Here is a 24,618-nt window from a genome sequence, read left to right as displayed (position 1 = left end):
GTCGTCATTTTTTGTGAGTAATTTTTTTCAAAATTAATTGATCTTTTCCCAATTCCATTTCCCAAATTATTAATAAGCATTTTCTGACATATTTTCAATTCTCATCAACCAATTTTTTTTTTCCTCTGATTAACCTATCTTCAAAATTTTGACATTTAACCTAAAACTGTCACTCTGACAGTTTCGTGCAACTGTTTAATTTTCACCTAATTTTTGTACAACAACAAATATTGTTTTTAAACATATTCCATACGCTCAATTCAGATTTGTTTGTGTTGAAGCATCCTAGTTTTGTTATTTATTATAGAATTTATGCCTGAGGATGGTTGGCAGGGCCCGGCCGAAACGTCGACTTTTTATATTCACGTCTTTCTAAGTATTAAATTCTTCTTCTTCCTGACCGGAATTTCGACGAACCTTCATCTTTAATCTACCTCCTGGTCACAAACTTCTATCCTAAATTTATTAGTTAATTGTAAAAAAAAAAAAAAAACTATCTGAGTCATTAATTGAGCCTATGGGTCAAATAACGACTTAAGTCGACTTAAGTCACTTTTTCAAAGAAGCTGATCTCGGTGTTCTGTATAATCTTCGCTATAAACCCTGTGAATCTTGGATGTTTTCGTCAACTTTTAATGCTGTAGTAACCATAACAAGCGGTGCGCGCACCGCCATTGAGTTAGCCGGCAGTAGCAGCGAAGCGAAGTAGGTAATCCACGCGCCTCCGCTAAACAGACGCACGTGTTTATCTGCCTGTCTGTTAGATTTCGTGTAAAGCTGCAATATTTTCTGCGCGAAATAATGAACGAATCTACAACAACTACAACAGCATCGACTAGCCCTACTGCTACAGTTACGGGGAAAAAGAGAAAAATTCGACAAGATAGATGGGAACAAAATAGAAAGAAGCTTAAGCGTAACAGTGGTAAAAGTTACGCTTCTCAAAGTGGGAATAAAATACCTCGAAAAAAATTCAGGCACACTACCGACTGCTGCAAGAAAAACTGTTCGTCTTCTTTCGATTATAAACGTCAGCGTGAAATTTTCAAGACTTTCTGGGCAATGGCTGAGAAACCGAGTCAGGACACTTTTTTAATCAGTTGTATACAACGTGAAGAAATCAAATACGTCAAAACCGTAACAAAACGGAAGAACAGATCTTGGTCTTGGAAATATTCTTTCAAAGTAGATGGCCAGGATAAAACTGTCTGTAAAGGATTTTTTCTGTCTCTTCTCCAAATAACTGAATCCAGAATGAAAACGGTGCTCCGATTTTGTAAATCAGGTAAATGTTTATATTATTTTCTTTCTAAATAAATCAATATTTACGAATGCTTGACTCGTTTATTGGCGTCTTATAACAAAACAAGTCAGGTCTGGATTAAAATATGAAAATACTGATTGTTTCAGGTACGACAGTTGCTACAGAAAAAAGGGGTAAGCAACCCAACCCTGCCAAAATTTCGAACGTGGTATGGAGTTTAGTGAAGGAGCATTGGTCGACTTTCCCGAACAAAAAATCGCATTATGGAAGCTCCAAAACTGAAAGAAAGTACTTCGAGAATCCAGACTTAAACGTAAAAAAAATGTTTCACGCATTCCAAGAATATTACTTTGATAAAACAGGGAAGCAGCTCTCACTAAAGTACCCAACGTACCATAGATATTTTCGGGAAAATAGTGATTACTCGTTTAGGCAACGTAAAACAGACGTCTGTGATTTTTGCACCGAATGTAAAATCAAACTATCGGCAAATTCATCAGATCCGTGTAAGGAATCGTTCCGTCTACATGAAGTAAAAGTTGCGGAATACAAGGTTTTGCGGCAACAGTGCACAAAGAATATTAACGATGATACTCTAACTGTTGAGTTCGACTACGCACAAAATCTTCCGCTTCCAAAACTGAACGTTAGCGCACAATTTTACAAGCGATTATTGTGGCTGTATGTTTTCAACACACACTGTTTTAATGACGGTGACAGCAAATTTTTTTGCTTCTTAGAATGTGATGGTGGCAAGAACGGTAACTCTGTGTGTAGTTTTTTGAACGATTTTCTGGTAAAAAAATTGACTGAAAATCCAGAATTAAAAAAAGTAGTTCTTTTGTCTGACTCCTGTGGGGGGCAAAATAAAAACAAGACTCTCGTACGATATTGTGCTTGGTTGTCGGTCAAAATGGGAGTTGAAATAAATCACATCTTTCCGGTGCGAGGTCATTCATACTGCCAATGCGATAGAAATTTCGGTGTTTACGGAACTGTTTTAAAAAAAGTAGAGACCGTCGAAAATCCTATCGAGTATCTCGAAATAATGAGGACCGTAAGGCACAAACCAAAAGCTTTCGAAGCAGAGATGAGTGCCCACTTATTAAAAGAATGGGATAAAACTTTGGATTCATTTTTTCTAAAGGTTCCAAAAGCTAAGGGAAAGAAATTCACGATCCAAAAGTATGTGAAGTTATCATACAAGCCAACAGGCACCATGTCCGTTTACGCGGACTATAATGGCGCTCCGCAAAATTTCAACCTGTTCAAATTAAACGCTTTTGTAAGTAAAGATACCGAACTAGCATTAGCAAACCCGGCTCCTGTTGGAATTAAGACAGCTAAAAAAAATGACGTGCTATCTTTAATGCCTTTTGTAAAACCGGTTAATAGGGAATGGTATAAAAATGTGCTGCGGGGTACCTGCAACGACAATGATTCGGCTGAAACAGACGAAATGGACTCTGATTGAACCTGATACATGCCGTTTTTTAAATGTCAATTCCTAGTTTAGCTTTTTTTATATGTGTTCACCGCGACCATGAAACACCCATTACAGTAGAAACTGGTTTGACTATTATCGTCATCATATTATTTTAATCCAAAAACGTGTTTGTACAGATTAAAAGTCGTTCTACAAAAAAACGACTTAAGTCTTACTCCGAATTTCCGTGATAGCACTGTATTGGACAATATTTAATAATTGTTATTACGTTTGTATATCATTTTTGGGTACCCCACCTATGTAAAAAAATAAAAGTTCCTTGTAAAATGCCTTGTCAAAATTGAAATATCGACTGTTGAATCTTTACTTGCCTTTTTTATGCCAAAACTTAAGTCGACTTAAGCCGTTATTTGACCCATAGGCTCAATTAGTTAATTATATATTCAGGCTGTTTTTGCCGCACTGATCAACTCCTCGAAAGGAGAGAATTGACAGTTTGTTATGTTATTTTTTACTCTATTTTATCTTATTTTACATTTTGCTGTCTTATTCTACACAACAACTGATTAACTATTTTGTATGAACTTGTATTGTATTTCTCCCTTGCTAAAAACAGTTTTGTAACTATTTAATGCAATAAATTGAAAAAAAAAAATATAAAAAAAACGTTAATGTATGATTTGTATCTTTATATATGTATATAATTAGTTAAATAATAAAAAAATGATGAATAAATTCATCATGTATATTTTATCTATGTGTATTATAATTTTTAATTTAACTCTAAGAGAAAGTTGACTTTAAAAAAAAAAAAAAAATTTCTAATAATAAAATTTTTCTAAAATAAATATCATTATCAGAAAAATTTTACATATTTTTTAATTGTTTGCTCACATATTAATCAAAATAAGAGTATCATTCATTAAAAAAATGCCATTCGTTGTCCCTTATGGATTGTAATTTGGAACATTCATCAATGGATTAGAACTCATCAAAAAGTCTAAAGAGAACATACGGATCGATAAATGATTAGTTACTCAATTTCATATTTTTGATTTAGAAAAACTGATAATTTTTTAATTTAAGAAATATGATTCATTTGAAGTATTTTTTTGAATTGAATTATTCAATTCATTTGCCTACATTTATAATCAATCATATTATTGTATAATTTGTATGTATATATGATTGATTGAATAAAGGAAATGATAAATGAATTTCCGATTTATATCATATTTCTATATATCATAATTTTCAATTAACTTCCAAAAAAAGAAGAATTAGGAAAAATAAAATTTTTACACAAAATCAATTTTTTAAAAATGAATATGATTATCCGAAAAATTCTATACATTTTTTAATTATTCGCTCACATAATAATTATAATAAACATTATTCGATCAAAAAATGACATTTAATGTTCTTTATGCATTGTAATTTAGAACATTTATACTATAGATTAGAACTGATTGTAAAGTGTAAAGAAAACATACACACAGATAAATGATCAGTTGTTTAGTTTTGTCACGTGGGGTGAGGGTGTACTGAGCGGTGGTAGTTGATGATTAATTGAATAATCAAGCTCCCACATAACGACAATGAATAATTATTAAAACTAAGAAATGACCTACCTTTCGATAAGCCGGTAATTTGTAGGATCGTGTTGCTATAGTCCTGTACAGGTCTGTGAGGTTTGTTTAAATTGTTGAGGCAATTTTATAATAATAAAAATGGGAAAAAGGTCGTTCAAAATAAATGTTTAATATGATTTAACTGGTAAAAGATGAAGTATATTCTGTTTCGATTTGGTGATTGAAATGTCTGGTAACAATCAATGGTGATAATGATGTAAGAGCCGAAAGTAACAATTTATAAAGTGTTCGAGTTTATACAAATCGTCTGTTATTCTATTCTAAAGGATATTATTGTTTGGTACCAGGAACATCTACTCTGAACGATGGTTATAACTAGCTGGTCGTGATTATTGTATTATATCTCTCTTTTTAGATTATCTTGAATCAATTATATATCCTATTGTTAAGTCTTGTTGATTAATTCTTGGAATACAATAAGTATGATTTAATTGGGGGTAGTGAAGCTAGCCACCAATTCTAGACTTGCTTTTGAATGAATATTACTGAAGTAAATTTGGATTATAAAGGTGAAACAAGAATTCGTTTAATTTCGAAGATTAACACTCGGATTGACTTAGCTTTAGGTGAATCGGTCGACGAGATTGAGAGCCGTCGGATCGTGTCGGTCTGCGTCGGTAGAATGCTGGACCAGGCGCCTCACCTCAAATTTGGAAGAGTTGATCAATCGAACGATGTTTAACGTCGGTCACTTAGTCTTTTTAGATTTGGAATGATATCTTGTTATCGAATGTTATAGTTGAAAGTGTCAATTTTCTGATTTTAATGTATGATGAAATTGATTGCAACGATTTATTTATTGAAAATGATAGTGTAATTATTATTATTATTACTTAAGATTACCTGATTCGATTGAATCAGGGCCGAACTCCGTTTAATCATGGAAAATGGAACTGCATAAAAATGTCTATTCGCGAAATGATGAGATTCAGTAAAGAACAGAAAAGATGGAAACGTAGAAGAAAGTCAGTCTCTTGCAGCTAACAGAATAACAGAATGCTCGAATTTGACGAATTAGCGCGAGACTTTAGGTCGGTCACAACTAAGATTTTCCAAACGCTACTCTTGCTCGAGAGGGCTAATCCGGGTTTACGTCCACGCACTTCGCGACTTGACAGACGAAAGACGCGGCTTCTTGGGCCCGAGGGTCCAAAGAGCTGCAGTTGTAATTAGTTACAACGGTAATTAGCCAATGAGGTGCGAGGGCGACCTCCTGGTGCCCAAATCCACATGGTCAGCGTTACTTCTCGCTCTTCGACGATGTTCCGACGATTCTCAATCTCGTCGGTGACACATTGAAGATATGAACAAAAGATATTTACATGCAATGTTCACACATTCATTCATACATTCCAATAAGTAATCTATTTTAATTTGGTGATTCTAAAGGTAGTGGTTTATCCTAGTTATTGATTATAGTTTTAACTTAAAAAGAGGGATATTTCCAGGCTGAGCGCTACTGATGCTAATTCAGCAGTCTCCTATCTCAGTTCTTGGTACCAGTTAAATAGAAGAAAGTTGAACCTTATACTAGGGATCATTGTTGGTCTCTACGTGACTTTTGCCAGGAGGGGTGGAACTCGCCGTTATTAGAATATGAGATTTTGATGAAATGATATCTGTGCACTAAAGAAATTGAAGAAATGAAATGGAATGGAATTTTGAAAGAGGTACGCCAAGGAAGTACGTCGGCGCGTAACAGTTTCATATTTTTAATTTTCGAAAACTCATTATTTTATAATTTAAGAAATATGATTCATATGGATTATTTTTCTCTATATCATTGAATTATTTAATTTATTCGCCTACATTTATAATAGATTATAATAATGTATAATTTGTATATATATCATAATTTCCAATTAACTTTTAAAAAAAGGAGAATTGAAAGAAAAAAATTTTCATATGAATTAAATTCTTCAAAAATGAATAAAGTTATTACAAAAATTCTATATATTTCTTCATTATTCGCTCACATATTAATTATAATAAAAATAGTATTCAATCGAAAAATGCCATTCAATGTACTTCATAGATTGTAATTTGGAACATTTATACAATGAATTATAACTTATTGAAAAGTTTAAAGAGAACATACAGATAGATGAATGATTAGTTGTTCAATATCATATTTTTAATTTTTGAAAATTAATAATTCTTCAATTCAAGAAAAATGATCAATTTAAATTAATCACTTTCTATATCATCGAATTATTCAATTCAATTGCCTCTATTTATATTCAATCATAATAATGTATAATTTGTACATATATATATACATTAAAGTTGGCAAAACTAATGGTAAACCTGACCGCAAAAATGTATTCAAAATTCATATTTTGTAGTTGATAATTCATAATTTTTCTTCCAAATTTTTCTACATTTTGCAATATTTCGAAAAAATTATTATAAAATTAATATATCCCGCAAAACAAAATTTACCACAATTTGACCAAAAATTAAAATACTTAGTGAAAATCAGTGAAAACATCTAGATCGATTTGTGACAATTTGTTTCAAACAGCCGCCATTATTTTGTTTTCATCGATTTTGTATTAACTGTGGTAAATTGTTTTGCAAGAAACCTTACTCCTCAATATGTTTCTGATTTTTTTGTCTCAGACTTTGCCAATCTTGAGATTATAACCATTCCTAATCTGTATTATAACTGTTCTCACATAGTTGTAACAATGTTGTGTGACTGTAGCAAGTACTGGTTATACAATTGCAATATTGAAACATTTTATAATATTCACATAACCTGAATGTTTAAAGAGATGGCAAAAAGATATGGATCATCGACGTGGGATCCGCGAATTAGTGATGAGAACGAGTGTGAATGAAACGAAAGTGATGTTGAGATGTAGAGAGATAATGAATGCCGATAAACTAGATTTTTATTGGTTATGATGAGGCGATACAAACCGTATCGCAAGAGAACGTTACAGAGAGTGAAGATTTTACAGAGCGAGAGAACACATAGATTATACACATACATGATTTCGAGATAGTAGACAATACATGAGATACAACTGATGGGTTTTGAGTCGCGACACGGGCAAGCGGCGACATTTGACGCAGAGACGGCAAGTAAACATTGCACGCGAGTGTGCGTACAAGTGCGAGGACGATTTTGAGTGTCGCGAGACACACATTTAACTATTCGATACCTTGCCGAAACATACCGCCCGCTTCGCTATCGGTAACGATCGCGAAATTAGATTATGCCGCCCGCCGTGCGTTATTTATTCTTAGAGTCAATAATTGTCTTAAAAGGACACTGGAAGCACACACAATTTTACGATTGGACGTTTTAATACAGAGGATTTCGTTTTAACGGTCACAACGCGAACGAGACCGTCGGTTCCCGGATGCACTTCGATCACTTTCGCGAGGGGCCACACAGATGGAGGTAGATTTTCGTTTTTTACGAGAACGATGGATCCGATTTTGATGTTCCCGTGATGAGTCTGCCATTTCGAGAGGTTTTGGAAGGACTGAAGATACTCCGTACTCCACCGTTTCCAAAAATGCTCCAGCATTTGACGCGAGTGTTGCCAATGCGATAGCCGTTGAACTGGCACCTCGATCAGTGACGGCTCAGGAATTGTGTTCAATGCTGAGCCGACGAGAAAGTGTCCTGGAGTCAAGGCACTTGGATCCCGTGGATCGTCCGAGATAGCGCAAAGAGGTCGAGAATTAAGCGTGGCTTCTACTTGCGTGAGGAACGTCGCGAATTGCTCGAACGTTTGAGTAGCTTCTCCGATGACTCGTTTGAGGTGAAATTTGACTGATTTCACTCCGGCTTCCCATTTTCCACCGAAATGAGGCGCGGAGGGAGGATTGAACCGCCACTGGGTTCCGTGTGATGCGAGGGTGTTTGCGATTTCTGCGAACTCCTTTGACGATGCAGCGAGAAGACGGCGAAGTTCTGAGTCTGCGCCGACGAGATTCGTTCCACAATCGCTTGCGATTGAGGCACAAATTCCTCGTCGAGATGTGAAGCGTTTGTACGCCGCGATGAATGCCTCCGTCGTGTAGTCCGAAACTAGCTCGAGATGCACAGCCGAGGTCGTGAAGCAGATGAAGATAACGATATATCCCTTGCATGATTTCGCTCCTCTTCCGCGGGAGGCTCGAATCGAGAATGGACCAGCGTAGTCAACGCCAGAGTAAAGAAACGGCCTTGATTGCGTGACTCGAGACTGAGGGTGTTGGCCCATCTGTTGGCTGCTGAGGGTGGCGCGATGACGCGCACAAGGAACGCAACGATGTATGAACATGCGGATCGGTACTCTTCCTCCCAGGATCCAGTACCGCTGTCGGATTGTAGCGAGAGTGAGTTGCGAACCTCCGTGGAGCGTCAACCGATGATGATGATCGATGATCAATGTGGAGAACGATGATTCGCGAGGCAAGATGAACGGGTGCTTTTCGTCATACGAAAGCAATGAGTGATTCAGTCGACCACCGACTCTGAGGAATCCGTTCGAATCGATGAACGGCGTGAGTCGCGATAGTGGATGACTTCGAGTGAGACTTGAGCTTGTCTCGATTTGGCGAATTTCTTCTGCAAAGTACGCCTGCTGGGTCACCTTGGTCCAAAACAGTTGGGCGTCGCTCAATTCGAGAGTAGAGATCGGTCCGACAGTGATAGACGTGTTTACGCGATTCGATGTCGTCTTCACGAGGAACCGATTTGCTGCGCGTTTACACAATGATGTGACTTTGAGGAGAGTCGATAGTTTTGAGTAGCGATCGACGAGATCCCAGATTTGTAGCGGCTTAGCTGTTGCTATGTGCGTCGACAGCCCTTTTCTTTCCTCGAGATGAATGTTTTCTTCCGGTCGCGGAGATAAGGATGGCCAATTGACAGGAGGCTTCGAGAGCCAGGATGGTCCAAAGGTCCAAAGTTCTGATTTTTGGAGTTGCTCCGGAGATGCACCACGAGACGCAAGATCAGCGGGGTTTTCAAAACCCGAGATGTGATACCAACGAGCGCGCGCGAACTCTTGGATTTCCGTTACGCGATTACGAACGAATTCCTTCCACCGCGATGAGTGGCTTTTGATCCACGCGAGCGCGACTGTGGAATCCGTCCACAGATAAACCGGGGTGTTTTCGAAATTAAGAGTCTTTTCCACATGACACATCAACCGGACGAGAAGATTCGCAGCACAGAGTTCGAGACGAGGAATTGTCACCTTCTTTAGCGGCGCTACTTTAGTTTTCGCGCACACTAGCGAAACGCGCACTTCGTGAGTGTTGATATACGTTCGCGCGTAGATCACTGCGCCTAATGCACTTTGAGAGGCGTCCACGAAACCGTGGATCTCTATCCCGAGAGATGCTGAACTTGACCCGATCCTTCGTGGGATGGTGATAGCTGAGATGCCTTGAAGATCTTGTAGAAACTCGATCCATCGCGAGGACAATGAAGCTGAGAGCGGCTCGTCCCAGTCGAAACCGAGTGCCCACAATTCCTGCATAAAGATTTTGGCTCTGATCGTGATCGGTGAGAGCCATCCGAGAGGATCAAAGAGCTGCGCGGTTTGTGAGAGAACTTTTCGTTTCGTGAAATTGTCCCGAGTTTGATGAATTTGCGGAGAGAACGCAAACGCGTCGATGTCTGGTCTCCACGCAAGACCGAGAGCCCGAAAGAATGGACTTTGATCGAGATTCAGATGCATCGCGATCTCTTGATGGTTTCGAGAAACGTCAACGAGAGTTTCTGGGTGGCTTGAAGTCCACTTTTGAAGTTCAAAGCCGCCCGCCTTGAGCAATTGATTGAGTTCGTTGATTTTCTCGCGACCTTGATCAACGTCCTCTGCTCCTGAGAGGATGTCGTCGACGTACGTGTTCTCGAGAATGACGTGGCACGCAAAGGGATACTGCTTACCTTCGTCCTGAACGAGTTGATGAAGAACACGGATCGCGAGATACGGAGCGCCTGCAAGACCATACGTTACCGTAGTCAGTTGATATTCTTCAATCGATAGCCCTGGTTCTTCCCTCCAGAGGATTCGCTGGAAATCTTGGTCATCATTGTGGACCAAAATTTGTTGGTACATCTTCACGATGTCTGATGAGAACGCGACTGGATATTGTCGCCAGCGTAAGAGAACGTCCGCGAGGTCGGTTTGCACTTTTGGACCGACGAGAAGATTGTCATTGAGAGAGAGTCCGAGGTTGGTTCTTTGAGACCCGTTGAACACGACACGCAACTTTGTTGTTGAACTGCTGTCGCGAACTACACCGTGATGGGGAAGATAAAACACGCGGGAATTGTCTTCAGGTATATTGATAGCGCGACGCATGTGCCCGAGTTGACGATATTCACGAAGGAAGCTCGAGTAAGCCTCCTTGAGTTTCGCGTCGCTACCGAACCGTTTCTCCAAACGAAGGAGCATTTGATGCGCGGGATTCCGCGAGTTGCCGAGCTCTACCGAATTGTCCTTGAGTGGCAGCCGAACTACGTGACGACCGGACGCAGTTCGAGAAACCGTTTCGCGAAAGTGTTGCTCACAACGCTCTTCTTCGGAAGTTAGTGCCAAAGGTTTCGACACTTCTTCCTGCTTCCAAAACTGCTGCACGAGATCGAGCAGTTCGTGATCGAGGGAGCATTGGAAGCCTTGGATTGCGCCATACGAGGGGCTTGCTGCTTCCGCTGAAACGCAGCCGGAGAGGACCCAACCGAACTGAGTTTCTTGCGCGATTGGTGTTCCTGGTGCTCCTCTTCGAACTCCTTGACTAATGATGTTGCTGTAGATGTCAGCTCCGAGAATTACGTCGATTTGACTGGGATGTGCAAAGCTTGGATTCGCGAGGTTGAGTCCAGTCTTCGACGAGAAGTCGAAATGAGGGTAGATACGATGTGAGTCGTGGAAGCACGAGTGCCTCCACCTGACACGAGAACGAGGTGTGAGCACGAGATTTGAGTTGCAATGTCGCTATGCCGCGAGTCACTGCCGATTGATGAGCTCCGACGCCAATGATCGGTATCGTTGCTTGATGCCGACGTAATCGCAATTGTTGCGCTAGCGACTCCGTGACGAATGAACTTTCGGATCCTTGATCGAGTAGAGCGCGAGCGATGATTCTTTCTCCAGTCTCCGGATTCGAGGCGATCAATTGCACTGTGGCGAGAAGAACTGGAGACCGCTTGATCATTGAAGGCTGAGCTGAGTGGTTGCTCACCTGAGAGGCGCTGTTCGAGATCGGTGCGTTCTGCACTGCAGGTTGCGCTACTGCGGCCTGTCCTTGAGATGTGCCGCGGTTGGCAGCTGTCGAGATTGAGGAAAAGTTTCGATGCAGCAAGGAATGATGTCGACCGTTGCACATGCGACACGTTTTGTTGGATCGACAGTCCTTCTGCTGATGTGGACGGAGACAATTGAAGCAAAGCTTTTTCGCAGAAACCACTTCCCTTCTTTGATCCAGAGATTTGTCGCGAAAGGTCGAACAGAACGCGATGTAGTGGTTGCCTTTGCAACAAGCACACGACTGTTCCTTTGATTGCGCTGTATGTGACCTTGTCGTCTGAAGATTTGACCTTCCTTGCGATGAGTGCGGTTTCGACGTCGCGATTTGATTATGAGCATGAGCTTGCTCCACGGCTTCGAGGGTGTGGATGCGACCGATGAGAAACGCCTTGAGCTCCGCAGTCGTGGGGGGCTCGAGTTTCTCGCTAACACTTTTCTCCCACTCTTCGAGAGATACTGGGTCGAGCTTGCGAATCGTCATGTGCACGATGATGTGATCCCCTAATTTCTCGGGACTATCGAGAAGTTCGAGCGCGCCAAGAGCTTCGCAAGTGTTGCTGTGCAAGCTCTTTAGTTCCGATGATGATTTTTTAGTGACACGAGGAATCGCGAAAAGTGTCGCGAGATGAGAATCAGTCAGAAGCCGCTTGTTTTCGTATCATGAGACGAGAGTTTCCCAGGCTCGAGGGAAGTTTTCTGCGGTGAGAGAAATGTTTTTGATAAGTTGTAACGGTTCATCGGTCACACTGGTTTTGAGGTAGTGCAGCTTTTCCACTTCCGAAAGTTGCGAATTTTCGCGAACCATCGACGAGAAGAGGTCGTGAAACGGCTTCCATTCTGAGTAGCTGCCCGCGAAAGTGGGCAGTTCGATACGCGGTAGCCGTTTTGATGATCCTCCTGCTGGTGCGTCTTGAGGAGCTGCAGCGGCTTGCGCGGTTGCTGCAGGCGCAGGCTTTAGCGATTCGAGAAGATCAAGCATCACTCCTTCGCCACTCAAGAAGTGCTCTTCACACAGTCCGTAATGATCTTTCGTGAAGTACGAAAGCCTTTTGATCGCGTCGAGTTGATCACCTTTTGCTGCGAACTTGATCTCGCTGATCTTTTCGTGATTATCTTGGAACTTATTCCAACTTGAATTTAAGGCATTAAGCTGCGACTTCACCTGCCCGTAAGTGATTTTTGCCTCGCCGAGCTTGCGCAGGTTTTTGACGGCACGAGAGATGCGCCAAATGTAGTCGTTTTGACGTTCGATATGTTCTTCGATCGACATGTTGATGTACGAGAGGATTTAAACTCACGCGACGAACTGAGTTTTCACGAACGAGACACAAACACACTGATAGTAGCGCGACGCGATTCACACTTCGAGAGATCGGTATTGTTGACGCTCAGATCTTAGTCACGGTCACTACAGAGGACACCGCACGTTTGAATTTAACGGACGCGACTGATTTTTGTTAATGGTTTTCACCGATAACGAGATTGTTCACTTTGATAACGTGAACTTTCGCAACTTGATGCATACGCGATAGTTCCGTTTCACTCACTAGCTAATTCGTTTTCCCGTAAGTCGCAACGATTCGAAAGATTCGACTCGATTTGCGAATGATCCGATTCGATTCGCGACTGATCCGGCTCGAAGGACCAAAAAATGTTTAGAGAGATGGCAAAAAGATATGGATCATCGACGTGGGATCCGCGAATTAGTGATGAGAACGAGTGTGAATGAAACGAAAGTGATGTTGAGATGTAGAGAGATAATGAATGCCGATAAACTAGATTTTTATTGGTTATGATGAGGCGATACAAACCGTATCGCAAGAGAACGTTACAGAGAGTGAAGATTTTACAGAGCGAGAGAACACATAGATTATACACATACATGATTTCGAGATAGTAGACAATACATGAGATACAACTGATGGGTTTTGAGTCGCGACACGGGCAAGCGGCGACATTTGACGCAGAGACGGCAAGTAAACATTGCACGCGAGTGTGCGTACAAGTGCGAGGACGATTTTGAGTGTCGCGAGACACACATTTAACTATTCGATACCTTGCCGAAACACTGAATATTATTGATGGTATATTCACATCGTTACCAGCATAATATGCAACGATGACGAAATGTTGGCTATGTAACTGCAAAATTTTGCCATTTTAGCAGATTTACATCACGTACGTACAACCATTGTTACACTCACATGGTTGTAGCAATGTTACATGACGGTTGCAAGTACTGATTATGCAACTGTGATATGACAACATTTCAAAACATACACATAACGTGAATTTTACTAATGTTACATTCACATCGTTACAGGTATAATGTGTAACGGTTACGATATATTAGCTATGCAACTGCAACATTTTGCCGTTATAGAATATTCACGTGATGTACTGTAACGTGGCGTTTCAGAGTCGCCCGTCACAAGGGCACACAACCGTTATTATTTCTAGTTTATGCATCCTCAGCAGGGTACTCCAACCGAACTCGATACAAAATAGGCAATAACTACTTTTAACTAATTCTTTCTTTGTAAATTCTGTATTTCGAGCTTCGGCGCACGTTAATGAGGTACTTGGACGACAACAATCCCGACCACCGAAGGACCGATATCTACCGTTTCCAGCTCTCGACGACTTCGCCTACCGACAGTCTAATCAGACTTTACTGGCTACCTTGGTGCATTTCTTTTGCTACCGGGTTTGCATTCACCCGAACCTTCCGTGTCGCCTCGACTGCCGGTGAACAGGAAGATAAAAATTCTCCCGACGGCCAAGGGCACCGCTCCTCAAGGAGGAACCAGCCGCCCGCTCTATCGGATGCCGTAAGGATGGCGAGAAGGGCAGACCGTAGCCTACCATCTTCCGGCTTATCGGCCTGGTGCCGGACCGACCCCAAACCACTACGTCCTGATTGATAAAGCCATCGTTCCGAGGATCGATGCAGCCTTCCTGTCGGCAAGGACTAATCGTGCAGGTCGTGTTCCACGGTTTAGCCAACCATCTGACTGCATGACCTCGGGTATAGGCAGCCGGCTACTGCCTGTACAAAAGCCGGTGGAAGCGAACAATGAGGCGTCACTCTCCACTCGGTAATTCTGACCGAGAGGCACTTTGTGTATGCCTCTGTCAAAGAAGTCCCCGATGATAGTGAACCTGGACAGTAAACTGAAGCAGCTATTAAATCGTACGAGTTGATGTCAATGACGAAATCGCGAGCAGCACATGACGCCACATCTAGCGGTAATCTTCGGAACCGCATGACCACGCCGTAACTAATATTCGCCTCAGGTGGATGGCGTATTTGCGGTGGGGGTCAACCAACCAATCAAAGGGAAGAAGAATCACCTCACGACAACCGCGAGATCGGCGAGCCGAACTCCGACCTTCGTCTACTCTACGCTTGACCCGCTGAGCGACAGCTCACTCAATCTGTATTCTCTCGATTATTCTGTCGATTTAAGCTACCGATCCTTTTCCTCTCGTTCTATCGTTACCTTATCTACCGTTTCTTCACACCCTCTACCGTTGCACTACTGTTAACTTCATCCTTGTTTCCGTAAATTTCCTGCCGTATTTCTAGTCTTCTACCGTTTTTCTTCAAGTTTTATTTTAATTATCTTTAGTGTTGTGTGCCTGAGAACATCTAATAAGGTAAGGCTTTTGCCTTGTATTGTATCGTTACGAAGTTGCTCATAATTTCTATTCTTTCTTATGGTATTCATCGACTTTGTGTGAATCATGGTCCACGGATTAGAGTTGCAGTAAGCCGCCGTGTAACTGCATGATTTCAGTAATTAATTATTTTCGTGTCTGAGCGACCTCGTAACTGCCGAATAATTAATTCTTTTGTATTTATGACTTTTCTGATTATTTGTGAATTTCTATTCGTCTGCTTTCGTATTTTCTTTCGTATTTTAAGCCCTATTGGCTTTACGTTTCATTCCATACTTTTTTGTAATAGTAGTGTACCTTATATTTTATTTCTGTTATTGCTTACAATATTGTTATTTATTTTCGTGCCTATTGTACCGTATATCGAGTTCCTTGGAGTATAACCGAGCATAGAATCAGCCTCTCAATATTACCGCACCTTTTTCTATTGCTATTGGCAATTCTATATTATTTTTGCCTATTATTCTTTTCTCTGTATCTTGTTATATTGAGTTCTGCGTATTATTCTTGATTCTTTTGTACTGCGGTGTATTAAGCGTATTTCTTTATTTTGTGAACTTTCCGAAATTCTCACTCTCTCATGATTTTGTTTTTTATATTCTCTTGAAAGTTATGTTTACATCCGTGATTATTATAAATTATTGATTCTATCGTTTATGAATAATTCTACCGAAAATTATGTAGTCGATCGCTTACGCTACCAGTTGTGTGAATTCTTAATGAATGACAATCTTTCGCACGGGTATAATCTATGATGAATTCGTCGTATTATCTGCCGAGCTATCGTTACTTGGTTTGCTACCGATTGCAGTAAAATTCTCACTCTCGTATTTTTTTATTGACAGAATAATACTTTTCGTAGCGTCATTTGCAACTTGAGTAAGATCACGTCGCCCATTGACGTGTAGTTTCAAGTAAATTCTTGCATCATATCGCTTCTCCCGACCTACGTTAATTTTTCTCGGTTAATTACGGTATCTTGTTTCAAAGCTACCGTTCAATTCTATTCTACCGAAATTTTTGTGAACAACGATTGCTTATTTTATTCACCACCCCTGTCGATACCATTTCATTCGCCTGTCTCAACCATGTAACCTTCCCGACAATATATAATCAATTGACCTGTTCATTTTTCCTGACTTGAGTTCATTCTTTATTTCATTATTTTCTTTGATTCTGTAATTATTGTCAGCTGCCTTGAATACCGCCACTCTACGAGTTCGTGTAAGTACCTGAGCCTAGCCAGGCAGACAACGGGTTCTCTGTTTATTTTTCGTACGGTTTCGTGTTATTTTTATTGATTCGTATCATTGTTTGAAAATCGACCCTAATGCGTCTGGCGCCCAACGTAATTGATTTTGTTATAGTTTAATGTTCTGAATAAGTGGAGAATCGCGCCGAACTGTCATCGGTAAGTCCTCATCTGAGGGTAACAGAATTTAGCGTTACAATACGTATAACCATTATTTTACTCACATGGTTCTAAGAATGTTATGCGACTGTTGCAAGTACTGGTTATACAACTGCAATATTGCAACATTTTATAACATACACATTACCTGAACATTGATAATGTAATATTCACATTGTTATAAGATAATATGCAAAAGTTACAATATGCTGGTTGTCTGACTGCAATATTAAACCCTTTCATAATGTTTACATAACCTGAATATTACCGATGTTATACAGGGTGACCACGATAAGGTGGCCCTCCAAAATCTAGCCGTGTGCTGATTTGATAAATTTTTTGCATGATTTTCAAAGGAATTGCGACGATCTCTCCGATAGCAAAGTCGAAATTTTTTTAGAAACACCCGTTTATGCGCGCGAAAAAAAAATTTTCGATTTCGGGACGAAAAATGGGGTTGAATTTTTTTCTGAAAATACGCAAAATCCTGATTGCAGATATCAACGTTTCCGGGATTCGTCAAACCAATCACTCAGAAATAAATCTCAAAATTCGAACTTTTTGTCAAAAATTCGGTACTAACTACCCAGTGAACACATGACCTCCATATGACGTCATAGATAGGTCACATAGAGATCGTCGACTTTTTACATAGATATGACATAAAAATGACTTTATTGATGACTAGTAGTATGTATGACATCATTATGACATAGTGCTGACCTAAAATTTGACTTTTATATGACGTCATGATTGTGACTTAAATATTACGTAAATATTATGTCTTATCCCTATCATATGTGTGACGTCACATCAAAGTCATAAATTTATATATTATTTACGTAAGAAATAAATCATACAATTACATAAATTACAAGTCACATTCTGACGTCAAAAGGATATCATAATACCGTCATATTCTCACGTAAGAAACAACTCATACTTTTACGTAAAATTGATGTACGATGAACGTCATACTTGAGCATCAGCTTCCGGTCATTCTTTTACATACGAGTGACATAATACTAATGTCACGACGGTATCAGAAAAAACGATCAACGATACTTTTCTATTTATGTTCTATGTTGTATCATGTATTGATTTAATAATTCATAAGTGGAATTTCATATGACATTTCTTAATTTTTACTTTTATATTTAGTGTCCAAATTCAACTTACCGCAAATTCTCTTTAAATGCAAACATTAAATATATTTTTAACATTGAAAATATTAGGATATTGTCATAAATAAAATATATAAACTAATTTCAAAATTAATTATTATATTGTAATAGAGGTACAGTAACAAAATAATCACTATTTATAAATAAAAAATATAAACATTTTGACTTTACAAGGTCTGTTGTAACAGTTTTTAATTTAGGATTGATACTTTTTTTTACCAAATAAATATTCAATTGTTTAGAGTCACAGGGTTTTACAAATAGCGATTCAAATCGAAAAAAATATTCGCCTTTTATTGTTACTTGATCATTGGTATCATTTATGCGCTTAATCAATAAAATATTATTATTAGACAATAAACAGCAACTTTCATTTTTTTTTAACTCAAAGTGAAGCCCTTAAACTCTAAAGAATTAATTTTACCATTATCTGATTTTTTAATCACTGGATATGATGGGAAAATATGTTTCTTTAGTGGCAAATCATCTTCTTCATGAACACGGTTAACTACCTGTTCTAAAGGTTTTTGTGCATCCTTAACTTTACTTTTGATGTTTGACATAAAATTTTCAAACTTAAAAGTACTAAAATCATCTAACGGCCCAAATTTTTTGCAATCCTTGGCAAGATGTACTAAATTATGTACATTGTACGATATTGAATTCTGACCGTACAAATTTTTATGCTCATCAACGAACCACCTTAACAATTCATCAGCATGATCGTTATACACTAGGTATCTTTGAGGATCACATAAAATTCTTATAGCAACACTTAGAGCCATAAAGTGATTATAATATCGTGATCTCAATATATTTTTTAATATGATTGGACCTGTGTATAATAAAAACTGACGACATTCTGTGGCCTTCCACTTCGCAACGGTATCTAACAGTCTCGGCTGCCGTGCAAATTCAGATGGAATACAAGTTTTGATGGCTTTTAGCGCTTCATCAACATCTTCTTTTTGATCCTTTGTCAGTCGATGCGCCTTGGAACCATTAGCCAAACGAATTACATATCGTTTTGCTACACCCAAGCATACTAAATGCTGATAATCTAGTGGAATTTGAGATACCATCCCAAAATCTAAATCAAGCAGTAAAGATTCACCCAAGTGATGTTCTTCTTGCAGTTAATTTTTGAATGATTCGTCTGTACGAAGCGAACTATTAATCTCTGGAAAACAAACATAGTTTCCCCATTCTCCTTGTTGGATACATTTGGAACAACCAAAGTACCCACTATGAGATTTGGTTAAAGTTAAATATGCTCTAGCTGGAGCATCACAAATTATAGCACTGAGTCGTACATTTATAGTCCTGTCATTGATTTTCAAACCTTCATTTTGTATATCTTTCATGTCGTCAACGAAAGGATTTATATATACATTAAAATCATTTGGCTTAGAGCGACCGTGGAAAAGTCCCACTAAGAATGGTTCAGTATAAAAGTCATCTTGAATTGCAGCCAGCAAAGGCCAAAATTGACTGCTAGACGACTTACTGAAAGACATCCCATCACAATTCAGTTGAATCAAAATAGTTGTAGGGCAAACATCATAGTATTTATTCAGTGAGCGAATTAATCCATGGGCGATTCCAAAATGGAAATAAGAACCCCCATTGCCATGAATAATCTTTCCTGTCATATCACGAGGAGTTTTCATCAAAGTACGAACGTCTTTCTTCAGTTCATTTTGGTGTCCGTGGTTACGAAAAATACTTATTAATTTATTAGCAGCTTGTTGCGAAATACTATTTTCAGATAACCAAAACCGCAAATCTTCAGACAATGTAGTCGATGAAGCAGACCCAGTTTCTTTATGAAACTGTACATTTTCTAAAGTTTTCGGCCGTTCAATTTTATCACTTTCTGTGATTTGCTCCATTTGTTTATTTAAATCGTAACTAGATTGGTCACTATTTTGGTCATGAATCTCAAGATCATTTTCAACATCATCTCGTGAATCATCAGATGTTGCCACTGAAACACTGTGTAAGATCTGTGATGATTGAATTTCCTCTGTTGTACTTTGTGCATCTTGAATGTTTTTTGCAGTCTGAATTTCCTCTTGAATAAGTTGATTGATTCTTCGTTTCGTCATAAATCGTATTGGCTTGTTAGGCATTTTCAATTATATTCAAAATAATGCGTGAGATGAATATCGTCTGAAATAGAGAAAATAAATTTTTTTTATGACATTGAAGGAAGTAGAGTTAATGTCAGACAATAGAAACAAATTTTTTTAATTTGAAAAATTATATCGATAATTTGTTTATTCTTTCTCATATGTTAAAGTGAAAAAAAAATTTTTTTTAATTATATATTTATTTAAATAAAATCTGAATATTGTCAGATGTCTGCTTATTTTACTTGAAATACTAGTCAGTTTTCTATTGTTATTTTTTAACGTCGATCATCTTTCAAATCAACATACAGACATAAAAACTTTGAAGGATTTTGATAACATGCAATTAAATATAATAGTCAAGATCTTTCTCGATTTTTATATAAATGAATACACTTATTTCACAAACAATTCAAATCAAATATTCATTATGAAAACTATTATTTATAAGCAATAAATTAAAATTTTAATGTAATGTATGTATATAAATGTAAACATAAACTATATGTGATTATGAAGGCTCCTTTAGATTTTTTTGTGCTTAGTTGTTAGGCAGCCATTTTGCGCAATTAACCGCGTAATTTAACAGTGAAAAAACTTTTTAATCCTTTATAAATATAACTCACTAATAACATCATTACAATTAATTACTATCATAATACTTTGTAATAAAAAATTATTTCTATAGAAGTTTTTATTTAAAATTCGCAGGCACACAATAGGAAAATAAATAAATAAATTTGTGGATATATAAAAAGCGCGGGCCGCGCATTGCGCAGTAATATTGACCTCCCTTCTACTTACTGTTAGCCCACGGCGTGGGCCTCATGCTGATAAATAAAGTGGCGGTGCATTTAGTCCTTGGTCTGCATAAATTTTATAAACAGTGATAAAAAGTGATTATTTTTCAAAAACAAAGTTAATTATACTTGAAGAAAAAAAAAAATTTTAAAGATGAGCAAGATGTAAATATATACTAATACACAACGTTTATCATCAACAGTTACAATAAAGCAAAACCTAACCTAAAATTTTGATAATATTCTTTTAAAACTATTAATTTATTATTTTCAATTTTTAGTACAAGTATAAGGACAACAAAGGATTACGCTGTCGTATCATTCGTCAAATTTGATACGTATTCAGAAATACCCACGAATTGGCTTTTGTACAATGAAAAGTTCAAAGATAAGATTGCATGTTGGTGGCCGAAGAAAGGGACAAAAAATATTGCCCAAAAGATTAAGAACAGAGAAACACCACCTAAGGACTGGCCAGTTTACGAGATACAAATTTTGAGATATTGCAGTAAGTATTAAAATTATTAATTATACTGAAAGCAACAGATATCTACATCTGTATTTTTTTTTAATTGTTTACTGATGAAAAAAAAAGTCAGATTTCTGTTAGCCTCCGCGTTAATTGTTGAACTTTGCAATTTATTTATTTACATTTTAAATTCTAAAATTGAATAATTAATCTTATAATTATCTGATTAATTAATAAAATTTTTAATTAGTTTGAAACTCAAAAAACTATATATAATTTTTATGATGATCATAGGTACTTTGGAAAGCGCAAGAAAAGCAGCTGAAGACTCGCAGTATGACTCTCAAATATCATCAGCGCCGGAGCCTCGCGGACGGGGACACAGAAAAAGGAAAGTCACTTCGCCGGTTCGAGATGTTTTAAAAATAAATGGCAAAAAAAATAAAATTTATTCCAGTAGTTCCGATGATGACGATAGCCCGGGTAAAAATTTTCAATACATTAAATAATTGGTGCTTCTTTATTTAAAAACTATTGCACATAAATGCATTGTATGTATTGACGTTCACGAATATAAATGGTGTAATTCTATTTTTTAGTTCCTGCATTGCCTCAACTTCCCCAAAACTCCCCATCAAAGAGCTCCAGTTACTTAAAAAGAAATAATCAAGAAGACTCTAGTTCGCAAAGCTCCCATGAAGTTCATGACGATGATTCAGACGGCTCGCTTACTAGGAGTATGGATCGTGCGAAGGCACTTTTAAACAATCACAAATCAAAACAGGACGAACCAGGAGCAACAGCTTCAGGAAGTAACGGCGTTAGCGATAAGAACTCAGATGCGCAAGTCAAACACGAGCTCAGAGTTTTTGGAGGTAATATTATCATTTGAATCTTTATTAGCTGTCTACTAACCCTGATTAAAAAAAAATATTGAGACAAAGAAAAAAGTATTGAAAAGTATTGGTTTTCTTGTCAATCCAATAGTTTTCAATTCAATACTTTTTTCTTTGTTTCAATACTTTTTTTATATTCAGGGAAGTGAATGGATGATTAAAATGATGAAATTGTTTTATTTTTACGGCATTATTATTATTATTATTATTATTATTTTGATTTCAGTAAAATTAGATACTTGGGTTTTTTTACTGGGTAAACTACTAACAGAAGTAAAGGACTTGAAGCGAAGGAATGTTCTTAACAACAATGGGAATTCTAGTTTGGACTCTGCTATTTCTGCTGAAGTAGAATCCCATTTGAAACTTGATACTCAAGAAAGGGTGGCAGCCTTTGAAGTACGACTAAAATCTTGCAAGACGTTCGAAGATGAATTCGTGAGTTATTTATAATTACATTCAACAATTAGGTTGAAAAATTTCAATCTCAACATTTGAAAAATTTTCATACTTTTGCGACTTTATCTACTTTTTGATCATTAAAAATTGAATTTATAATCCACATAAATTGTTTCGCAGTACATATGCACTCATTTTCTAAACTTTATTGAACATAAAATTTTATAAAGGTAAACATTTTTGAAAAACTGTCATTTAAAATATTTATTCTCAATTGCATGCCTTAAGCGCGAATGCGCGTAGGCATATTTCTGGGGCCTGAAAATCAAATTTTCTATTTCTTCTATTATAAAATTACTTTAATTGATGAAAATACTGACTGCTGCAAGATAATAATCTGATTATATAAATTTCAAGAAAAACATACATCTTTTAATTAATACATTAAATTTAAATTTTTATGGCTTTCCAAATTGATACTGATTTAATAACTGACAATCCGTTAAAAAAAAAATTAGCTTTAATTAGAATAATTAACGACTAAAAAAATTATTTGAAGGATTGATTTAATAATTTTACTGAAACTTAAAAATTTGTCCATTGTAATAATTAATCATCATATAATCTGAAAATTTTAAATATTTATTTTTTCCTATATCCTATTCAAGAACGAAAAATAAATCAAAAAAAACTTATTTCAATATTTTATGGTCAAGAATAGGTATTGCTGCAATTTTAACGTTTGTATATTTCAACATGAACATTATTCATCATTTTTTGTACAAAAATATATTCTCTAATATTTAAAAACCCACGATGCTGAAATTAACAGATATTTGAGAATTTCTTGAATTAATAAAAAAATTAACTATCAAAAAAGTTCCATCAATTAATATTAATAAAAAAATATAGAAACAAATGTTCAAAAATATTTTTTGAGTGATATATTACTACATTAATAAGTACGGGAAATTGACAAATTTTTGTTGATATATAATCTCATTTTTGTAACTATTGGTCATTTTCTTTTTATTACATTATCGCGTACTAAATTTTTATCTAGGTTCGGAAAGTCAAACAAATTGGAGGAGCTAATGGTAAAGATTTCACTGAAAGGGCATTAGCTTTTATATGTTCTGACAAATTTGCAAAGGAAAACACCCGGGAAGGTAAAATAACCAAGTACAAAGTGAACGCATTGAAAGTGATTGACATTTGTGAAAGTAAGAAATGATTTTAATCTACAAATTTTAACAACAAAGCGGCAAAATATTTATACAACAATTATGTTTCAGAAGTTATTCTTGAAAAGTTTCCGACGTGGGACAAAGCTGAATTCGGCAAAGCCAGAACCAATTGGTTTAGGCTTGGCAATCAAAGAGCAGGAGAACAAGCGAAACAGGTAATCAAAAAAACTATACTGATGGATAAAAAAATTCAGAGCAAATAATGCGTAAATTAAAAAAATTCACGCAAATATTGATATTTTATATCATTTATGTGTTGTCTCATGATCTAAAAAATGAAAAATGACAATTACCGACAGATTCTAAAAAAAATGACGTGCATTGACTGCACGAAAATCTGTAATTGTCATTGTCACCTTTTGGATTTTTTTATTATTATTTAAAGGAAAAAGAGATTATAATAATTACCAAATTTTATCGGAATAAGTCAAAGTTTGAGTTGCGCAATCTCATTTATAAAATTGAGATTCGTGAGCTAGTTTGCAATTCAAAAAGTGAAAATGAACAATTACTATCTGGATTAACAATAGGTATCAATGTGTAATAACTATGTTAGAATGTGTAATTGTCATTTTCACTTTTTGAATCTTTTTCATTATTATTTAAAAAAAAAAGACTTATAATTAAAAAATTTTATTATGATAAGTTGTAAGCTGCGCAATACTATTTGATAGTTTTAATGTTTATCCGCTAGTTTTTAACTTAAAAAGTGAACATAGATAATTACAGACTCAGATTCCAAAAAAATGATGTGCGTTGGCTAAACGAAAATCT

General features: G+C 37.1%; 2 protein-coding genes across 2 annotated transcripts; one reads left to right on the top strand and one right to left on the bottom strand.

Moving 5' to 3' along the window:
• The first annotated feature begins 721 nt into the window (after positions 1-721).
• LOC124292773 lies at positions 722-3,027 on the top strand. Its single transcript, XM_046730652.1, has 2 exons — positions 722-1,285; positions 1,411-3,027. The coding sequence occupies exons 1-2, from the start codon at positions 802-804 to the stop codon at positions 2,736-2,738; spliced, it is 1,812 nt and encodes a 603-aa protein (XP_046586608.1). The 5' UTR covers positions 722-801; the 3' UTR covers positions 2,739-3,027.
• Positions 3,028-7,632: 4,605 nt separating this feature from the next.
• On the bottom strand, positions 7,633-10,773 carry LOC124296580. The gene has a single exon (XM_046746611.1). The coding sequence runs from the start codon at positions 10,771-10,773 to the stop codon at positions 7,633-7,635; it is 3,141 nt and encodes a 1,046-aa protein (XP_046602567.1).
• Positions 10,774-24,618: the final 13,845 nt, after the last annotated feature.

Source organism: Neodiprion lecontei, chromosome 1 (assembly GCF_021901455.1).
Source record: "Neodiprion lecontei isolate iyNeoLeco1 chromosome 1, iyNeoLeco1.1, whole genome shotgun sequence".
Taxonomy (NCBI): domain Eukaryota; kingdom Metazoa; phylum Arthropoda; class Insecta; order Hymenoptera; family Diprionidae; genus Neodiprion; species Neodiprion lecontei.
Note: the sequence above shows the minus strand (reverse complement) of the source record. Positions and strands in the feature narration are given on the sequence as shown.